We start from the raw sequence: 23037 nt of genomic DNA, 5'->3' as shown, positions 1-23037 counted from the left end.
ATAATGTAAACCTACTAAATAAAGTATTATAGGTTGCCTAGCACCATCACAGAACTAAAACTTTTTCGTTTCAATTCTATTAAATATAATAATTTTGTCGAATAAAGGGTATCTACAGTAAACGGATTCTGAATTCCGTTAACTGTTCGTCGTCCTCATCACCAGATATCCAATAATAGTCACAACTCACTAGGATGTAAAGACCTTCATTTAATTGTAATGATTTAAAATATTTTATGAACAAAATGACAAACGCAGTATTCCTCATCACCAGATCTTGGCTTCTTCATGGGACCACCCTTAAAATATTATATTTCTAATGTAAAAAATAATCGTAACACTCAATTTTTAAACGACTAGCGGTCCGCCCGGCTTCGTCCTTGGTACATATATAGCCTACAGCCTTCCTCAATAAATGGGCTATCTAACACTCAAAGAATATTTCATTCGGACCAGTAGTTCCCGAGATTAGTGCGTTCAAACAAACAAACTCCTACACGTATTATAAAGCTTAATTATATTACCAGTATAGATTAACTTATCCCAATTCACATAAAATAACACTCAAAAGAACATCCTTTTGATGAATTCGGTTAATCTTCTTATATATAAAATTCTCGTGTCACAATGTTAGTCTCTATACTCCTCCGAAACGGCTTGACCGATTCCTCTGAAATTTGGTAAGCATATTGGGTAGGTCTGAGAATCGGCTAACATCTATTTTTCATACCACTAAACGATAAGAGTAAGGCAGAACAGCGTTTGCCGGGTGCAGCTAGTAATATATAAAAATTCAGTGTCATGATGTTTGTTCCCAATTAACTCTGCACCAACTCAACCGATTTTGATGAAATTTGGCATTTTATGTGTAATTTGGTTCAACTTAAGATATAGGATAGTTTTTATTTCGATTAATTATCCCAATAATTTATAATCTTAATATTTTTAATTATAACTCAGCCACAGCTACGCGTGGCCGGGTATGCTAGTAAAAAAAATATTTTCTAATTATGGTAGGCACTTAACTCGAAATCTAGCAACAGATATACAAAATACAATTTGATAATGTCCGCATTTATAAGTAATTCGAAACAATTTTTGTAGACTGAGAATTCTAGTTAATTTAATACTCATTTATTAAATCAAGTAAGTTAACATATAACACCGAGGGATAATGATCGGATCGGTGAAATAATTTTTGGAAATCGGTACAGTATTTCCTGAGTTCAGCGCTTCCATACAAACAAATATTTTAATAGATTAGCTTAGTTTAGTTTTAAAGATCTGCTTATACATACATACATAGGGACACACACGGAAAGCGACTTTGCTTTATACTATGTAGTGATAATCGCATAATATAATTTTGAACATCAAACCCATAACCCGCAAGTCAATATACCTCCAGCAACCACTGCGCCAATAGACACAGTCATCGACATTAAAGACGGCATCTTTATATTTTTGTCGTGTTATAAATCCATTCGAGACAACTTATTTTACATGATCGATCGCTTCACTGATATCTTTATATATTTAGGTTTTTTATTTTAAAGTAAGTCCGCAAACGTTGTTTATCCGACTTCTAAGCGAGCGACACGAGGTCTGATGCTGGTCCATTATAAGTTTTTGGTCAGTTTAATGTGATATTGTTAGGGAATCATGAAGTTGAGAATAAAAGTAGGTAGGTAAATATATAAGTATATATTACATCCTTTCAAAGTTATACAATCCTAGAAACTCGTGAAAGATAACAGAAATTTCATTCTGACGCAGTTAGTTTTATGGCAAAATAAAGATAGTACCTAATACACACATGCTTTATCATTTCTTTATAGTTTATATTCTTTAAATACTAATCCTTTCAATCTAAGGTTTCTAAAGTTTTCGAATATAGCGAATAGGCGTTGGAAAAGAATAAGACAGATAGATAAGTTCGTTTGAATTCTAAAAGCGTTTTATTTTAATAATTTTTTTAAGTATCATTATGTATGAGTTTACGAAATAACAATTATTACGTTAATAATATTTATTTTATATTAATGTTTCTTAGATAAATACCGACTACCTCTGTCTAAATTATAAGTCGACTAGTACAGTTGGAAAAGTTATAGGTATGTACATTCAATCCATAGGAAAATGTCATCGTAAGCGCCAACACTAATAATCTATACTAGTTCGTAATAAAAAAGATAAAGCTGGCGAGTTTTTTGTTTGAACGCGCTTATCTCAAGATCTACTGGACCGATTTCTAAAATTTATTTTCCGTTAAATACCTAAGTCATACCCCGAGTGCTACCGGGGCGCTACTAGATTGTCTTTTGTGGACAATGTTTTCGAAAATCAAAATTGAATAAAGGACAAAATCGTATCCCATCACTAGTATAGTGTTCCTACTAAACGTGTGTCAAGATAATTTCTTTGCCAGTTATCTTAGCTAAAAGGTGGATAAATTGCAACAAACAACGTAACAGATAAATGTAAATATTAGAGGATAAAGTATAAAGACACCGCAAATATTTGCGGATTATTGGATTTAGGTATCGGATCATTCTAACGTCTGATACTGTATCAAGATTACCCGTTACGAAATAATACCTAAGTCTATCTATCGATGGAAAATATTGTAGTTTACAACACCCATGAAAATTTTGTTATCTGTAGTTGGAATTTTTTTATATGAGACTCACAGATTATTCGTCATTCAAAAGTGGGCGTGTCTACACTTGACTCTTCATATTTAATCACATTCAACCTGAAGAAATTGAAAACATTGACGACGGATGTACGTAGACAATATTTAAGTTCTTGGAATTTGGAAGTTAGTAAGTATCATCATTTATCTATATTAATCAAATGTGTATAAAATAATTACCTACTTTACAAAAAAAAATTACTGCGGCTAAAACTGAAAAATAAAAATAATAAACTTTTTTTTTAGTTGGATTAACTTTACTTAATGTCAAAGACTAGATCTTTATCATTATTATCTAGAAAGATCTAAGCTGTAAATTTTTTAATGTATTTTGTTATTTCGCAGGTATTCATGGGCAGTGCGTGTATAATTTTATCATGTGTCAGGTGAAAAAAATCCGAATCGTCAAGATTGTTCAACCGTGATGAAAATAGTTAATACTAGCTGTAACCCGCGACGTCACTCGCGTGGTATCCGGGTAAAATGGAAACATGTGCTAATCCACGCTGTAGTCTATCTCTGTATCAAATTTCATATAAATTCGATGAATTGATTTCACGTGAAAGGGTAACAAACACCCATACATCCATCCATTGATATTTACAAACTTTCGTGTTTATAATAATAGTAGGATAATGAGAATATTATCTTTCGGTCCGCGTAGCCAAGGTAAAAATTGTTAGTCCCGGCGTAACCTATACAAGCAGTCCCCGTTCTCTCGGAATTTCTGGAATTATTATATTAAATTATTACAATATACAAAAAAAAAAAAATTAAAACGAAATTACAGTGTAACTACATTATCAAGTAATCTAGCATTTCCAAGTACCAAGTAATAACATACACACACACATATAATGACACTTACATGTTTTAAAATAAAACAATAAACGATAAATTAAAATAATCTTTATTACTATCTACAGTACGAAACATGATTAAGGCGCTTCATATTCTACTCTACATATTAATTGCTTAAAATTTATTAAATATATATATTTAATGTTATACTTCGCTATCTGAAACTACCATTTCTATTGTTTGTGTATCTACATTAAATCTATATAGTTTATTAATTTGGTCATTATTGAAAAGGAAACTCGTCGTAGCAAACCTGCCTATACCTATGTGAGCTTCTTATTACATTATATATTTACTAGCTTCCACCCACATAGTCAAACGAGCAGTCAGTCCCGGAGGCTAACCGGCATAGATCTCGTTCCCTCGCGATTTCTGGGATAAAAGGTATCCCGATTCATCGACTTAAAATATTTTTACCAAATTTCACTCAAATCGGTTCAATTGTTTGTGTAAAGAGACAAAAGTTACTTTCGCAATTATAATATTACTAGTAGGGATAAGTACCTATACATATGATCAAATACACGTTCAATTGGTATAAAATTATATTATTGTAGGGTCCATTCAGGTGCTTTCACGACTATTTATTTATTATATTTTATAATATCGATTAGAATTGAATATTGGAATAAGGGAAAATAATAATCGCACGTCGAGAATCTCTTTTATATATCTCTACATATTATAAAATTCATAAAAAAAACATATATAATTGCTTTATTTTGAATGGGCAGCTGTAGTCTGTTGGTGGGCCTGATACCCACCTACCGATCTGCCTGATTCTCTATTTTTAATGCAATATATTTTATTACAATCACCAAGATAATATATAAATGTTTAGAATTGAATTTTGTCACGTTTCTAAATATTAAGATTAATAAGTTATTCACGAGTACAATTATTTTTCTTTTGATAAGATCAAAGATCTGAAACATAACTTCTATTTTTCGAACATAGGTACAGAATTAATTAAATTGTGTATAGCTACAAAGTTCATCAAAATAAAAAAAATACAAGTCCATAAGAAAAACGAATGCAATCAATGAACAGAATACATTATATATATTTTAATTATAAAAAAGCGCCATTTATACAAAATTATTGACTAACAGACGTCGCTGAATCATCCTCACTGTCACTGGACCACTCCCCTTCACTGTACTCTCTCTTCTTCTCTTTCCTCCCGTCTCTTTCTTCTCCCACATCTCTTACTGGACTCACTCTGTCCACGAGTAATTCCTTTGTAGGCGAGGCGTTTCTTAACTCCTTCAACGTGTTAGTGAGATCAATGTTAATTGGTAACGCCTGATCCTCTTCCGACTCCGTCTCGTGCCTTCGCTTTTTCTTACTCTTTGTGTGCTTCTTTTCTTTCTTGCGCCGTCGCTTCTTTGATCTGAATATAAAACGGAACATATTTTAATGACAACACAATGTCTATCTACATCCTATCCAATCCTACTATCCTAACCTACTAATATTATAAATGCGAAAGTTTGTAAGGAGGTGTGTGCGTTTGTTGCTCTTTCACGCAAAAAACTACTGATCCGATTGCAATGAAATTTGGTACGTAGACAGCTGGACAACTGGAATAACATATAGGCAACTTTTTATCCCGATATTCCTACGGGATTTACGCGGGTGAAACCGCGGGGCGCAGCTAGTAGGTAAATATAACCAATTTTTTGCTATAAAAATACGTACAGAATTTTATATAATAAATAAAAGGAAGATATTAGAATAGAAATGAATGCAGTACACTCAAACGTTAATATCTTTGGTTGATCACAATCACTTTTAATTTTGATGATTGATGATTTTTTGTATTTTTCCTATAGAGTAATAATAATGTAGTTAAATTTATAAATATATATCATAACATTTTGAACTACACGCACTGATAAGTACGAGTAAGTGAAGCTATAAATTAAACACTTATATTCACATACCCGTCATAATCCGATTCTTCGTCATCTGATGATCTGCAAATAAATTAATTTGTTTAAACAACTTATATATCTATCCCTACAAGTATTGTAACTTTGTCTGTCTGTATGTGTGTCTGACTGACTCTTCTTCCCCAAGACTTGATTTTAATGAAATTCGATGCAAAGATAGTTTGAATCCCGAGAAAGAAAACTAGATAGTATATATCCCGTAAATCCCATGGGAAGGGGATCTGCCGGGCAAAACCGCGGGCTGAAAGGTAGTAGACATTTAATTTTTAGTTTTATAGTATTGAAATGCTTTTATAAATGAGAAAATTTTTGAAAGAATAGAAAAAATTCGATCACGGGGCGGGATGGTCGGACGGGAGGTAGTAGACACTTATAAAATAAAATTTCCCACTGTGATTTCAAAATAATCGTTATCTTTTTCAATTAATCAACACGTCATTAAAAAACAATTTTAATTCTCACGGTTTGTCCTGGTCAATCTCTGGATTTAATTCTAAAGCTTCTTTCTGCATTTGAACAACTCCGATATTTATAAATTCCGATAGATGGCGCTATATTAAAAAGTGACAGTTGACTTTTAATTACTTTCGACTTTTTTTTGACCACGCAAACGAAGCGGGAAGCTAGCACGTGTATATATTACTCACTTGTTCCTTTTCCTCCGCCTCCGGTGTCGATCTGTGTCGCCGTCGTAATCTGTGAGATAAGGCAATCTTTATATTAGCTATATTTAGCTATATATAGAGCTATAAATGACAATCAACGAAAGAGACATAACAAAAAACATCGCGGCTAATGCAGATATGCTGTTAAATCATTGCAAAGCCATACATAAATTGGATCTGTTTCAATTGGAACATCCTAATCCTACTTCCTATCCTACTATCCTACTTCCTACTAATATTATAAATGCGAAAGTTTGTGAGGATCGATGTATGTGTTTGTTACTCTTTCACGCAAAAACTACTGAACCGAATGCAATTTAATTTGGTACATAGATAGCTGGACAACTGGAATAACACATGACCAACTTTTTATCCCGATATTCCTACCGGATATAGATTTACGCGGGTGAAACCGCGGGGCGCAGCTAGTTTTCATATAAAATTTTCGATAGATACGAGTTTTTAAGAATGCAGTGTTTTCTGTAGCTATATAGAGAATGTGTAGCTTTATAGCTGAACCAGCAGATGCTTTATTGATTACTTATCTCAGATCTAGCATACGCATTCAAAATTATTTTCTACAAAAAGATTCAGGAACGGTTTAAACTTCAAGAAGTAAATGTGGCGATAGCATTTCTCTCACCATATCTGTCCCGTCTCCTCCGCTTCTCTCGTCTGCGTCTCTTCTCTTCTTCATCTGCTTTCTTCTTCCTCAGCGACTCTAATGTATCGACCTATAGCGAAATATTACGAATTAGTTATATACATTGTAAATTTTTTGTGTCTTTTTGGTTCCTTAAAAAATAAACTTGAGTACGGAACCTCGGAACTCTCTTTAGGGTTCCGTAGCCAAAGGATAAAACGGGACCCCGTTAAGACTTCGCTGTCTGATCTGTCTGTGTGTACGCCGGTATGACACCAGTCTGTATCCCATGAATCGAGATAGTATGACATTTTCAGAGATGATATTTTTCTGTTGCAGGCTGTCGAGGAACGATATAAATTCGAGGCTAAGCAACGGTTGGCATGGTCATAAATTGGATGGATGACAGAATTTTATTTCAGTTGCTGTTTAGCTTACTTGTTCAGAACCCGTAGTGTCACTATTCCGACTCGCACTTAACCAAATTTCGAAAGACTAAAGTCGTGATTTAAGATCACATCTAAATTCAAAGCAAAAGAACTTTAACTCCGGTTCTGGTCGATAACATTTTTTTTTAATTATCCATTTTTCAGTCTAAGATAGTCCATTTATTGAGGAAGACTAGAGATTATACCGGACCGCTAGTAGTAGTGTAGTGAAGTCCTGTGTATGGGGCAGATGATATACATCTGTTTCACTGATCGATTTTCTTTATGGACAAGTAGGTGATCAGCCTTCTGTGTCCTGCCAGACCGAGACTTTTTTTTTTGTGCGTCCCCACCGGGAATCGAACCCAGGACCACTCGGTTCTAAGCTCACGCGTTAACCACTGTACCAAGGAGGTGGACCGCTAGTAGCTAGATAAAAACGTGCACACAGCTAAAACACACACCATAGCGCTGGCCAGCGAGGTGTGCGGCAGCGCGGCGGCGGCGGGGTCCACGCCCACTTTCTTGAGGAACTCGGCCGCGCGGCGGCGCCGCTCGTGCTGCTTGCCGCGGTCCGTTTCCGAATCCACATCTCCTGGGACGAATTGTTGATTATATTATTATTTTTTTTATCTATACTAATATTATTATAAAGCTGAAGAGTTTTTTTGTTTGTTTGAAAGCGATAATCTCAGGAACAACTGGTCCGTTTTGAAAATTTCCTTCAGTTTTAGATAGCCTATTTATTGAGGAAGCCTTTAGGCTATATATGTACCACGGGCGGAGCCGGAGCGGACCGCATACAAGATGAAGGTTCAAATCTATTAAACTACTACGAATTTAGCACACGGTGTCACGCAGTTGTGTTTCACACAGGCCTGTATCTTTTTTATCAACCTTCCTAGTCCATTCCTTTATTTCAGTTATCGAACCTATCCTTACCCATACCCCATAAAAGCGAGCAACGCATTCACTGAGGCGCTACCTCTGTGAATGTTCATGGGCGACAGTGACCACTTACCATCGCGAATCACCAGCTCATTTGCACGCCCTAGCTTACTTTAAATCGTCTAATTTACTTTTATGTATATATGGTAAGGAAGTATAAGTATTGAAAATCATTACAATAAAATACAGTTTTGTTTGCATTTTATGAATGTCGCGAAATTGTTAACAATTTGTTTACTGAATAATATTTTATTAATTTGCAGTGTTATCCTACTAATATTATAAAAGCGAAAGTTTGTAAGGATGTGTGTGTGTGTGTGTGTTTGTTGCTCTTTCACGCAAAAACTTCTGAACCGATTGCAATGAAATGGTACGGTACGTAGATAGCTGGATAACTGGAATAACATATAGGCAAATTTTTATCTCGATATTCTTACAGGATACGGACTTACGCGCGCGAAACGGCGAGGCACAACTAGTAATTGATAAATCAAATTTCATATTGTCCAAATATGTTACTATGTATGTATTTTCATCTAATAGGCCAGGAAACAGATAGGACTCACCTTTAGTGTCAGATTGATCTCCCGTCAAATCGATCATTTCATCCGAGTTATCTTCTAAATTAATGATCTCATCTTCAATTTTCTCTTTGCTTCTTTTCCTTCTCTTTCTATGCCTTTCACTATCCCTTTTACTTTCCTTTTCACCATCCCTGTCTCGCTTATACTTATCGCCATCTTTGTCTCGCATTTGACAATCTCTCTCACCATCTCTTTCCCTCCTCGATTCCGTATCAATATCTTTGTCTCTTTCTCTCTTTAAATCATTTCTCTCCCGACGCTCCTTTTCGTTATCACGCCTCGATTCTCTTTCCGTATTTCTTTCTCTGTCTTTCTTCCTTTCCCTTTCCTCCGTTTTCCTGGAATCTCTGCTTTCCGATTTCGACCTTCGCTTTTTCTTTTCCCGCCTCTTCTCTCGATGTTCTTCATCTAATTTTGATTCTTTTTGGTTCACTTCCGGTTCCGGGGTCTTCTCTTTGGTTTCTAACGGCTGTTCTTTGGGCTTAATCATAGGTGGTTTCGGCGCTTCCGGTATAACGTCTATCTTGGGGACTTCTTTCACTGGTAAGGGTAGTGGTTGAGGCGTGTATATTATAGGCTCCACTACTTTCACAACATTTTGCTCAATTATTTTAACCTGTGGTAAGTTATTTGCTTGAGAACTTTCCATTTTGTATATAACCGGTGCTATATTATTCATTATATTAACTGGAGGTAAATTCGTAATTGGCGTGTTGGCTTCTTTTGATTCTGTGTCGTTTTGGTTTTGAGCATCTTTTTTATCGTCATCTTCAGAACTCGATTCGTATGGAAGTGCCGGTTTGGGAAGTATGGGATCCGGTTCTTTATGTTTCTTTATTGAGAATGAGACTGGAGCTGATAAAAAAAAGATTTTTATTTATAGAGGTACTCATATTATTTCAAGTGTGAACATAATTGTTTGTTTTTCAAACTAGAAAAATACAAAAGATTGTTTAAATAGCTGAATTATATAAACAAAATAAATGCAGGTATAATATATCATCAATATATATTTTTATATTAAGAAATAGTTGTGTTTATTATTATTTATGGGGTACTCTAACCTTATAATGCATATATTGTTTTATCTTCCATAGTTCAAGTTAATAAATTATTTAAAAACAAAAACGAAAAACCAACCCTTTTTCTTCTTCACTTTCTCCTTTCCATTCACGTCTATGCCTCTCTTCTCTTGCATCAACCTTTTATAAAACGGATGGTATATATTATCTGGATCAAGAAAAGTGAAGCGCGGATCGTTTTTCGCGCGCACAATTTCAGCAAACTCGTCGCCATTTCGTGCTACGTACGCCGCCATCTTGTCGATTACGATTTTGACATCATCAGGCGGGGTTATTATTATTGGCTTGTCTTTACCGTCTGATGATGAGCTGTCTTCGTAATCTGGGAATAAGATTTTAAATTTAGTTTCAAAACTATTTGTTAAAAATATAAACGTTGTTAGACAAATAGTTGGTATAATTTTACATAAAAATGAAACACTGTATAGTATGCAACATTTTGTATGTGGGAGTCGAGCACGCTTCGGCACGAATTGGGCCATCTCGCACCGGGGAAGTACACCCCCACAGAAATCCGGCTTGAAATAATAGCATGCTATTGAGTTTCGTACGGTGAGTGAGAGAGCTGGATATATTTTTCCCTGCCCTTCCCAATCATTTCCTTTATTCCTCTCGTCAATCCTTTCTTAATCCCTTCCCAATTTAAAGTCAGCAATCCATTTGTAGAGGCGTTAGGTGTGCAATTGATCTTACGCATCTCCAAATGTTCATGGGCGGTGTTAGCGTTTACCATAAGGCGACCCACCAACTCCGTTACTAACTAAGACATAAAATGAATTTAACGCGTGGGAAGCCGCTGGCAAAAACTAGTGTACTTAAATATAAAATTAAGCCAACCACATTTATTACCTGAATCATCACTATCGCTATCCGTATTATAGTTTTTCATGAGACTAAGACCCGTTGATTTAGTGGGTGCTATTGTGGGCTGTGCAACTGGCGCGACTGGTGTTTGCACCTGGGTTTGCGCCAAGTACTGTTGGTAGTACGCTGCATACTGCTGGTATGCTTGAGCCGCTACTGGAATAATCGATATTGTGAGTAAATTTATTGTGTTGTGACTTTTATTGTTAGACGTTTATGATTGGTTTTGGTGTGCAAATTTGTGCATTTGAAGTTTTTAGATGTAGGGAAATGTAGAAATTATTAAAGATGTCAAAATATGTACATAATATATGAACCCAGTTGAAAGTGGCATAGTATAATATTATTTCTACTCCAGAAAATTTACAATTTTTGTAAATTTTACTAGCATTAATCCTACTATTCCTACTAATATTATAAATGCGAAAGTTTGTAAGGATGTGTGTGTGTTTGTAGCTCTGTCACGCAAAAATTACTGAACCGATTGCAATGAAATTTGATATGTAGATAGCTGGAGAACTGGAATAACATATAGGTAACTTTTTATCCCGATATTCCTACGGGATACGGACGGATTCTACTACTACAAAACTAATCGCAATCGAAATAAATACTATTCTATCATTCATCAATCTTTATCAGAATCGGTTCAAAAGTTTAGGAGTGTACATCGGACTAACAACGTGATATGAACACGCAGCACGTACTTTATATAAATACATTTTACATGTAAGAAAACTTTTTCAACAGTTTTTATACCTTAAATATGATCAATACTAATTTTTATTTAAAAGCAATAATTCTTATAACTATATAGGATATAAAAAAAATTAATTGCCCACCTTTATCAGTCTGATTGTACATAACCGGAGCCCTGCTAATCTCAGCGTTGCTCCTCGGCGGCAGTGGCTCCGTACCCGGCGGGGCCACCTCCCCTGGTGCCAATTCCGGGGCGTACGCCTCGTCTAGTGTCGCTTCGCCCCGCATTTTGGATATTAGCATTGTGTAGTCGCAGTCAGCGGAGGGTTTATAGTGTATACTGGGTATGGATGGTGCCTGTAACAGTTTTATAAAAATTTATAAAATATCTTGTTATATAGATCTATATTTAAAGTATTTTTCCTAGTCCTTTATAACTTTATATATCTTGATATAAAGTTATGAAGGACTAGGATGAAAATTACAATAAAGAATACATAGCCTATAACAGACTGGGATCATCGAAAACAATACCTGACATGAACACATACAAACTAACTTTACATTAAAAGGCATGGACTATAATTATGAAAAAATCTGATAACGAGGCAGGATTCGAATCCGCGTCTGTTTTTGTAGGCGTTAACAATGTCTCATTAATAAAGCATTTCAATGCTATAAAAATAAAATTTAAATACCATCTGTCAAACAATAAACTAAAATTGGAAAAAAATATTATGAGTTCATGTAATTGTGACATGAAATCAAAATTTTAACATTACTTACAGATTCAATTACAGTTGATGCTAGGCTTGGATGTAAGTACTCGTCGTTGTTTTCCCCATGTTTCTCTATAAAAAAATTAAAATATGATGAAAATGTGAAAAATGTTTATAAATACATAATGTTAATTATGTTATTATATAATAGTTTACACATAGAAATTCAGTTTAAATTGCGGAAATTATATCTACTATACACAATTTGAAGATTGAATCCAAGATAATGTAACTGTTTATCTAGATTATAAACATGTATTATTAGTGTGAAGTAAATATTAAAATCATTAGTCAAATTGCAAATAAAAACAGAGAAACCAGTTATAGGTTTGCTTTATACCTATATATTACAATGTTTTAGGTTTTTTTAACATACATTATAACTAAACAACAATAAATAATATAGTAATAAAATGCAAAATGGAGCATAATAAAAAAATAATCTACAAAATAATAAAATCTACCTTCCACAACTTCTTGACTCTTTTCAGGCCATTTTCCCGCCTTGACAAGAGCTATGAGTCCTGTATAATACGAATTTAATGTGGAGTCTTTGTTGAGAAACTTGAACTGTGGGTTGTCACCCTGCTTCGCCTTAATTAGAATCTCCATCTGCACTCCCTGAGACGCTATAAAGTTTGCCGTCTTTTCTATTATGGCGTTTTGCTTTTCCGTTTCAGGCTGGAAAAAACAAGTCAACGAAAATGTAAGCATACACAACACAAAAGAAGAATTGGCATTAAATTAAAAAAAAAAGTAAAAATATTTATTGTCTTAATAATTTATTGTAAAGTTATAATATGATCCCATACAATATATAGATTATAACCTGTACATACAGTTTATTTATCAAATGAAACAGTCAAACACAAGTTGGACTCGCGACACTGTGAGATTTATACAAGTACGCTAAAGAGGAACTTTTGTTGACCCTATCAACCATAGCTTAACCTTCATTAATATTATTTATTGTTATATCTGAAAATTTCAACTGTAACTATCACAGTCTATAAGATTCAGGTGATAGACAGATGCAGTGAATTGTTAGTAATAGGATTCCATTTTACTCTTTAGGTACACAAACCTAAAAGCTTACCCTAGAATTACTATTTTAAAACAAAGATAAGAATTTATTAGTATGCATTATAGTAGAATCATGATGTATTTAGCAATGTGACCATTTTTGTACTTACAAAAACTGTATCAACCGGCATCAGTGCTTTCAACCCTTCCGATGGTACAAATGGTTCCTCAACTTCTACGACTGGTGTCTCTTTTGGGGTTTCTTGAGGTGTGTCATAGTTGAAACCAACTTGACCGTAGCCAGCTGCATGAAGACGTTTCAACTCCTCCTCTAAAAAAAAAAATACATACATGTAATAGATGTTGCTATAGTTGTTAAAATTGATTCATTGACAGATTCTATACTTGTGATTTGTGGGTTTTATCTATGCTGATATTATAAAGCTGAAGAGTTTGTTTGATTGCACTAATCTCAGGAATGACTTGAAAAATAATTTCAGTGATAGATAGCCCATTTATATATGTACCATGGAGAAGCCGGGGCGGACAGCTTGTATAATAAATATCAGAAGTCATTTATAAAAAAAAAGGTTTCAAAATAAAAAATCAATGCCCAGAATGTCTCAAAGGAAGCTCAGTTTGAGACAATTTATATTAATTATTTCATCAAATTCACCATGCTACTATTTCATACCATGCCAAAGTGTCAAACTCGTACACTCAAATTCATAAAGATAAAATTTTTACCTTTGTACATCTCTTCTTCATCTTCATCAGTGTGGAGGGCTCGATAACGCTCATTGTCACACAGCTGTTCCACATCCCTTTCCGCCTTGGTGAGTTCCACACGCCAGTCAAAGCCTCCTGGTGGAGCCTCCAGTGGTGTAAGGTCATGTAGGGCTCCTCTTGCATCATACCTGTTAATATACCATACTTTTAATACTTAAAAAAATATTTGAGGGCAAACACACCTTTTTCATATAGTTATTTTATATCCATTGGCATAATATTTGTAACGATAATGTTTAAAACAATATCCATAGTGTAAAAAAGCACAATTATTATTCCATTATTGGAATTTTATAAATTCAAGTTTTATTAATAAACATATTATATATGCAACAACATGATCTAACTTTTCTTATTTTATAAATATGGTATTTAGTTAAAATAGATTTCAGGAATCAACAAATACAGTAACCACAAGATCCAAACATCTTTAACCATTAAAAACTAATAAATAACTCTAACATAGTTATTACACACCACTTATTTGTAACTTTGTGTAGAATACATACGCAATCAACCCTCGCAGGTTATACATACCACCAAGGGAGGTCACCATAACTAATGCGATGTCAGCGACGAAGACAGCTACCCTCATCTTCAAGATGCGCCACTTATAATCTTTTCTGCGAAATACTTAGGGCCTTCCAAAAATTAATTTTCTGATATGTAATAACAGTTTATAACTTTTTAGCGCACAATTAGCAGTCTTATAGAAAAAAAACGTATCGAACCTGTCGATTTTCAAAGTTTCATCCCCCATCCATGGTATGAGGTGTTTCCCTTGATCAATGTGCAGGGCTTTCTCATCGTCCCTGAACAATTTGCACGAGTAGCCAAACACGAATAATTCTTCTTTCTTCTCTTTGAACTCACTTTTCCGAAGAATACCCGTTTCACTTCCAGTCCATTTTAAAGACATTTTACAAAACTTTTCTTACCTACTACACATTTCACAAACAATATGACATTTGACACTTTACCACACTTCACAATTCACTGTTCACATCACATAATATGTATGAAGCTTCATCGCTTCGCATTTGCTCTTCGGCAACACAGAGTAAATTGTATACTGTTTGACACTACTTAGTTTAATACTGTATAATCTGTGTTTGGTCATGTTTGGCAGAGAACAGATAAAATATTTATATTTTAACTTTGAATAACAAATGCCACAAAAGAATTCAACACCGCGAAATACGAACTTAATATGAGTCCTTTTTCTAGAATAAAATATAGTTGTATATCAGAAAAAGTACACGAGTTGCCCCCTGTTGCTGTAACAAAACTCTATGAAAATAGAATTGCATCAAATATTCAAATAAATGTATGTAGACAATTCACACTACACACATTTCCATTAACAACTGGGTGAGTGTTAAATTAATGATGGAAAATCTTTATACTGTATTTTACAATTGTTATCCTCATTAAATAAAATACCCTTGCGAAATATATATAAATAAACATCCATACTGAACACAAACAATGAATCGATACTCTCTGAAACCCCTTTCAATCATATCTTTACCATCTCTAAGGGCATTTCAATTAAATTCAACCGTATATTATTGTATTATCTACGATACAACATTATATAAGGCATCAACAGCTCCGCTTCGAAGGACTTATTTCATGGCACACTCTCCTGTAAATAAGACTTTTATTAAATATTTTCCCAGAATAGGAAAAAATATAAATGGAGGTTATTAAACAATTTGTTGTAAAAGCAAAATATTAATTCAATTAGCTAATTTTAATGAATAAGTGTCAAAATATGAAAGCTAGTAAGATTTCCTTTATATAGATTGTTAAGATTAAAATGCCATATAAATTAATGAAACTGAAACTAAAATAAAAGTTAAATTAATATTTGACCATAAAAAATTAAACCATTTAAAATAATTGGACTTACCAATAAATAAAAGCACCTTATTAATTAAACAGTTCATAAAAGTAGCAAGCATGCCACAAAGAACACCGTTATTGTGTACAAAAAAATAAACAGTGGCAACTGGATATAATTCAGACAAATTAAGGTGGTTATTGCATTCCCTCGAAATATTTACATTCAATATTGATACAATTTGGTCAGGTAATACAGGTCTCAAAAGGCATATGGCGGACGTTTTATATATTTTTGCATTGAAAACTGATAAATTCTTTTAGTTATGAATATCTTGTGACCGCTAGAGCGTATTTGTTATATTTAGATGATAATCGTTAGTTTTTAATGTGTAAATAAGTTTATTATACTAAAAGTTCTGTACATAGTATTTTCGTTCGTGGACGTTTTATCCGTATTGTATAGTGAAAAACGAAAAGTCTGTGATATAAACAATACATAGGTGATAGAATAATTTGCTGTACACTTTTGTAAATATTGTATAAATATTTTAGAATTTTAGTAGAGTTAATATATTGAGCGAAGACTGAGGTATTTAGTGCGAGTTTGCAAGCTATGTCAGCTGTGAGTCTATTGTCTACATTGAAGGAGAAACCAACGGACGACAACCAAATAGATGAAGTTAACCAATCAGGTAAAATCATCATAATTTAATATTCCTTTCAGTTTTGCCACCTACCTTCATATAAAGTTTAAAACTTAAATGACCTAGTAATGATGCTAACCAACTTTCAAATATAGATGCCCTAGAATATTCCTATATTAAATTCCAATAAGTTTCTACCAATGCATCAGTTTCCTTTTCCTGATATCCAGGTCACATAACCTTGTTTAATATATGTTTTTTTTTTTTCTATGACAGTTTAGATTTTTCCAGATTAGATCAATCAAAATATTGTCTAACAGGGAATAATGTATGATGTCTAGTTCCAATAAGCAGCTTGGTATTATTTTTTAAAATAAAGGCAGAATAGTCTATCTTATAATATTACAAAAATCTTGGCAAATGTTTACAAGCTTACAATCTGCATACTGCAGTATTTTAAAAATATAACACATCCGTCTTTTTAGGATAACCAATTAGTCTATCATGTGTTGGTGAATTCAAAATGTTTTTTTTGACATTATGTAAGTAATGATAATGAGGAAAATATTTTATGAACAAAACTCATCAACTAAGAAATTGATGCCACTTTGGGTCAACAATATTTAAATAGCAATTTATTATAGGGTAGGTACCTGTTCTACCTACATATTTATTGTGTTAAACATTCTTTATAAGTATAAAAAAAGTTTTTAACAATGTCTTTGGGTTCTTATGTCCTTATATGTGAACAGGAACATTGAAATATCATTTTTTTTGATATATTAATATTGATTTTGATAAGTTGAAAGGAAGTTTAGCAGGACTGGTAATAAATTTTATAATCATTTTCATGCAGGCATTGTAATTAAAAAATATATTATTTATTTTGATTTAGTTACTCGTTGATCAGGCATAAAGCAAAATTTTATATAGCTTGTAATTTAGGGATAACGTACCTTCTGCTGGTGGAAGAAGGGAGGAACAAGATGAGTAGTTTACAAGCTAAATGATGGCATTAAACAAATCTTTCTTATATTGACTGTTTTAGCTATCAAATATTTGATAGGTGGCAATATTTTTATAGTAGCATTACAGCATGATGAAAATGTACCAATTAACCGTGTTATTTTTAATTAAATGATCAAACTCTCTTTAACCTTTATAATGGTGTGATTGAGAAACATATAAATTCATATGTAAAACAGATTTTTTATGAAATATAATATACTAGCTGCGCCGTGCGGTTTCACCCGGGTAAGTCCATATCTCATAGGAATATCGGGATAAAAAGTTGCATGTATGTTATTCCAGTTCAAGCAGTTCAGTAGTTTTTGGGTGAAAGAGTAAACACACACAATCCTTACAAACTTTCACATTTAAAATATTATTAGTAGGAAGGATTACGCATTTATAATATTAGTAGGAAGTAGGTTAGGATTCAGGCAAAGCAATGGAGAATAGCTTGTATTAAAAACTTTTTATATTTTTTATATGAGTTTTTATCATGATAACAAATATTTTATCAGAAACAAAGATGGAATTTATTTCTGTATATATTTACACAACATAAAATAAAAAATCTATAAATAACATAAAAGACAGATACGCTAGTTACGCTACTTAAATAACTCAAGAACTGCTGAACACATTATAATGATTTTTGTTGTGTTGAATAATTTTGTTTGGGTTAAGATAAATGTTAAAAAATAAGATGGGAAAGCATCTAGGACATAATAATATATAATGAAAATGTCAGAAATTACAGGCTGCTTTTATACAGAATGCATCTAATAATAAATCAAAAGCAAGAAACAACTTTTTTAACAAACTTGTATTTTTTTCAATTGACTGGTAAACATCAAATTCACCGATTTCATTTCCAGAAAGGTCAAAATTTTATAAGGTGAATATTGTGACAATCCAATTGCTTATATAAACAGAATGGATGACCTTTTTTATAATATATGGATGACAGAAATAGGTATACAGGCACTGGTGTAAACTGTGAAGGAAGATGTTTAAATAATGCATTAACCTAGACTTGTATGGACAAGCTCTTTGTAATAGAACCAAAAGTTAAGGTGAGGGTTTTATCCCCTCAGTGTGATTGAAGGGTGAAAGTGGGGCTGTGAAGGTCAAGGGTAATCTCCCCTCGTAAAATATGACACAAATTGTGCATTATAAATACTTGTACAGTGGAATAGATTTGTCTTTTATTTTTTTATTGGCTTACAAATATAAACAAAATTATTAAATTTCTTTATGTTTATGTTATGTTGATGCTATAATTGTGTATCATCACTACATAGGAACATTGGAATGCTTAGCTCTGTACTTGATGAATCAAGCAAATATGTTCTTTAAAATTTCTTAATTAATTCAGATATGTTTCATGTATCACTTATTCAATGTAATATTTCTCTTGGCAGTGTCATAATTATCACATAAATCATATTATAGAAAACAGAGATGTGTTATGATGGGTTAAGAACAAAGAGGTTTAGTCTATGAAAAAAAAAGCACAAGAAAAGCCTTCAGTTTTCTGTCATAAAACAATAAAATACTTAGATGAGGACATAAAAAGTTTATGGTCACAAAGCCTAATAATGTTCATAACATATTTGATTATTATCCAATTTCGATATTTATAAATAGTCTAGAGAATTCTTGTTAAGCTTATATAGGACTATAAACGAAAAACACCCCAATTTTCCAAAGTAAAACAAAATTTATAAATTTTTTTCAACAATTATTTACATACTCTTTTTTTCGTTTAATAGTAGCTACTTTATATTTCAAATATTAAAAATGTATTTTAAAAAAATAACAACAGGTAGTCGAAAATAAACTGCTTCGTATGCGAGAAAATTGTAAAAAATATCGAGGGTAGGTCTACAACTTTGAACTGGTAGTCACGATCAGGAGCAGTCTTTGAGACATATTCGTTGGCAGCGCGTGTCCGCGGTTATCTTGGCGGGACAGCTTGCTTAGCTTTCCTCCGTGCTTCTCTTAATCTTTTAACATCTTATCGCGATTTTTCGACTATACGTAGCTTAGGAATATTTAAGCCTTACGTAGAAAAACGCGCGTCTCTGTGTCTCTCAGACTTCCTTAGTTTAGTTGTAGATTTAGTTTTTTTTTTTATATTATTTATTATTATATTTTATTGTTTTAATTTAAATTGTATTTTATATCGGTTTTTAATTTTATTAAGATTAGTTTAGTGTTAGTTTTAAGTTTTATCGAGTCGCCATTTTGTTAGGCCGCGTCATCGTTGTTGCCTCGTTTTCGCAATGGTTAGCAAGGAAGTGGTGGGCGATGTGGTGAAAAAGGGGAGGAGGAGACGCCGTAGGGCCGGTAGGTCTGCTCGGAGACGGGCAAAAAAGATGGCGAACCTGTCCGGTACGATTAGGATCGATGACAATATATCGCCCATGAAATGCGCCGTGCATACGTTTCTACTGCGATATCAAAGCGCATTGAGGAAAGTCCCGACGCAACTACCTCCAAGGATCCACGCTGGGCCGCCCACCAAGAGGGTTAAACGAGTATCATGGAGTAAGTGAACAACTTTCCTAACGGTTTTACGAGATCGAACGGTTGACCTTGAAATTAGAAAACTAAATTCTCGAATTGAACAATGTTTTGTATCTGAAATAATTGGCACGGCATCTTGTGTACATTTTTCAGTGATATACTGTTTAAATTAGCATACTTTCGTACATGATTGCGCATGAATTTTGCAATGGATGACTTACAACTTTGATCTTATAAAGGATTTTTTAAATATGTAACATATTTATTCAGTTATTTACGTTTTGCTTTTCCCAAATTGCATCAACAAAATCTTGTGACCGATATTTATCATTTTATGAATTATTATGACGAATAAAAGTTTCTCCTTAGCGTTTATGGTATCTATTAGAAGTCTATTAATAGCCGTTGTCGTTAGACTTAACGTAATAAGTTTAAATTAAGTTATAAGAATCTATCGGACATATATGCCGACCTCCAAAGAAGCTTCAATTTCATTGAATAGCCTATATTAATTTATTTTATCAACAATAATAAAATCAATAAAAAGTTAACATTAAAATTTAAACCCATTACCAATTAAAAACATTAATTTTACTACCTGCAACTCATCGTATTTATCGTATTAAGCGATGCAATATAATATTTGCAATTTATTTTAAATAACTTAAAATTTAAAATGTATTAATTACGCGCGACAAAGAATTTGCAAAATCGTTTTAATACAATGATTAATTATACTTTATAAATATTTAATAGTAATTAATCAAATACTTTTCTATTTGAGTAGGTACATTTTGCATGTATTATTGTGGATTTAATATCAACTATGCGGTAATTTTACTAATTGTATAATTTTGATGAATAGTATACGATTATCAGCATTTCGAGCTTATCGAAACAAAGGTCTATAAGATGTACATATATTCAATATTAGCGGTCCGCCCCGGCTTCGCCTGTCGGGTATATTTTATAGCACTCTGGAGCCACGTACCTATCCAACAGTGAAATAATTCTTGAAATCATTGCAGTAGTTCCTAAGATTACCGCGTCCATACAAACTCTTTAGCTTTAAATTAATAGCTTAGTTTGTAATAATCCGGGTTAAAGTTAAGTAAGCAGGATACCCAATATATTTATGTGCAGTCACATAGATTAATTTGGTTTATCTCCAGTGTCTTAATTCAATAGTTTATTGTATGTAGTCTATTACACACCCTTGAGGTTACTTTATTTATATAAACCACCTTTTTAAATCTTTTTTTTTTTTGGTACATTTGGTTAGCACATTTGCTTTTAAATGTAAAACTTTAGCGACCGAAATAGAAGTAAAATACAGTGCAACCTGGTACGATATGAGAGGTTGCGTATTTTTGTATTAACGAGGTTTTAGTTTTTCTGCGACGGTATAGAAACACAATTTTACGGCACTTTTGGAGAGAAATTCAAAAATTTTGCTGTATTTTATTTGGTACGTAGATAGCTGGACAACTGGAATAACACATAGGCAATTTTTTATCCGATATTCTTACGGGATACAGACTTACGCGGGTGAAACCACGGGGCGCAGCTAGTGTTCTATAAATTTAGGGAGACGTATGAATGTACTATACCTACCCTAAACGTCACCCCAAAATTATGAATATCGTTGGATTATAATGTTCTACGTGTGATTGTTGAAATTGTGTACTATTCAAGTAGTTTTACATCCTTCCAATACTAACCAACCAGCCTTTACAGTGGAACTGGGGTATTATGGATAAATAAAAGTATAAAAATTGTAAGAGTTTGTTTATTCCTCAAGAACATTTTCATATACCCAACACGAGAAGTGTGTATTCCGTATGTTAGGTTAGGTGTGTACATTATATGTACAGCGGTTTACGACGTAAGTAATCTTTTATAGAAACAAAGACATAGATTATAGAAGAGTATGCATGGTGTACTTTACGCCACAATGTCCACCAGGTCACGACGAGAGCGGCACGTCAGGCGGCGGCGGCGGCGACCCGGCCGTCCTGGCGGTGGGCCCGGCGCGCCGCCCGCTGACGTACACGCGCGACGAGCTGATGCGCCTGCGCAACTCGCCGCTCGTCAAGCACGGCCTCGAGAACGCGTTCGCGGGCAACGACGCTATCGCGCTGTGAGTGTACACTATTTATGTATTTAATTATCTTATATGGATATATTGCTATTTGCAACCACCGGCTTCGCCTAAGTAGACAATTTATCGTAATTAAGGAATTTAAATTTTCATGCTATCTTTAATCTTCAACTAACTTCATATAATTAAATTTTTAATTTGAAGTCCATCGCGGACAAACAATGTGACGCACAATTTATTATGAATGTTCATTTATGTTACGCAGTGAAGTAAACGTAAAACGTGCACATTAGACATCTCTTAATTCGTATCGTGTCATGAACAGATTATGACTTTGTTTATATATAATACTGTGATGTATATGAATAGTCAGCCAATTGTTATATGTAAGTATGTGTATTTTTGTTTACAGAGTACTGAAAAAACGATCTGATTCGCCACATGAAGAAGACAAGGGAGCCAAGGGCGATGCTCCTAACGAGAACCATAAGGTAAAATTAAATGAAATTATCGATGACATGAAAATAATTGTAATTTTAGTTTAAACTCAATTACATAAACAGGTTATTTTTATAAATTATACATTGAAAAAAACACTTTCAATCTGAGGCTTTTAAATTCACACACAATTGTGTTTCGTGACACAGGTACCATGCTAGATGATGATAGATGTTGTTTATGATCAGTATTTTTGAACAATTTGATAAATCGCGAGTTAGGGTATAATCTAATGGATTTTTTACAATGTTACGGCGACCGCTATGAATGCAGTTTATAAACACAGTACAAAATAACGCAACGTTTTACACAGGGGATATACGGGCGCGAGCGGGACCGCGAGCGGCGCTCGGCGGACCCGCGCGAGCGCGTGCGCAAGGAGAGCGAGACGAGC

The 23037-nt window shown here is 33.5% G+C and overlaps 2 protein-coding genes across 5 annotated transcripts in view; one reads left to right on the top strand and one right to left on the bottom strand.

Annotated features, from left to right (window-relative positions):
* Positions 1–4555: 4555 nt before the first annotated feature.
* LOC119833846 (splicing factor, suppressor of white-apricot homolog) lies at positions 4556–15017 on the bottom strand. 4 transcript variants are annotated; one of them, XM_038358066.1, is made up of 14 exons: positions 14747–15017; positions 13974–14143; positions 13397–13557; positions 12668–12884; positions 12211–12275; positions 11568–11781; positions 10711–10881; positions 9920–10183; positions 8762–9634; positions 7712–7839; positions 6820–6910; positions 6159–6207; positions 5503–5535; positions 4556–4949 (listed from the first exon to the last, which is right to left on the bottom strand). In XM_038358066.1, exons 1-14 carry the CDS (start codon positions 14932–14934, stop codon positions 4655–4657), a joined length of 2919 nt encoding a protein of 972 aa, XP_038213994.1. In that variant the 5' UTR covers positions 14935–15017; the 3' UTR covers positions 4556–4654. The 4 variants fall into 4 exon arrangements, with proteins under 4 accessions (XP_038213994.1, XP_038213986.1, XP_038213980.1 ...); XM_038358058.1 differs by having other exon boundaries at positions 7712–7842; positions 10711–10878; XM_038358052.1 differs by having other exon boundaries at positions 7712–7842; positions 14747–15016.
* Positions 15018–16105: 1088 nt separating this feature from the next.
* LOC119835401 (eukaryotic translation initiation factor 4E transporter) overlaps positions 16106–23037 on the top strand; it is a 23063-nt gene continuing 16131 nt past the window's right edge. The window contains exons 1-4 of the mRNA XM_038360166.1: positions 16106–16555; positions 22010–22184; positions 22558–22636; positions 22957–23035. Of these exons, the coding sequence (XP_038216094.1) occupies positions 16477–16555; positions 22010–22184; positions 22558–22636; positions 22957–23035 (412 nt within the window). The 5' untranslated portion in view covers positions 16106–16476. The remainder of the gene's footprint in view (positions 16556–22009; positions 22185–22557; positions 22637–22956; positions 23036–23037) is intronic.

This window comes from Zerene cesonia, chromosome 2, assembly GCF_012273895.1.
Source record: "Zerene cesonia ecotype Mississippi chromosome 2, Zerene_cesonia_1.1, whole genome shotgun sequence".
Lineage (NCBI taxonomy): Eukaryota > Metazoa > Arthropoda > Insecta > Lepidoptera > Pieridae > Zerene > Zerene cesonia.
The sequence above is the reverse complement of the archived record's forward strand: the minus strand, read 5'-3'. Positions and strand labels throughout refer to the sequence as shown.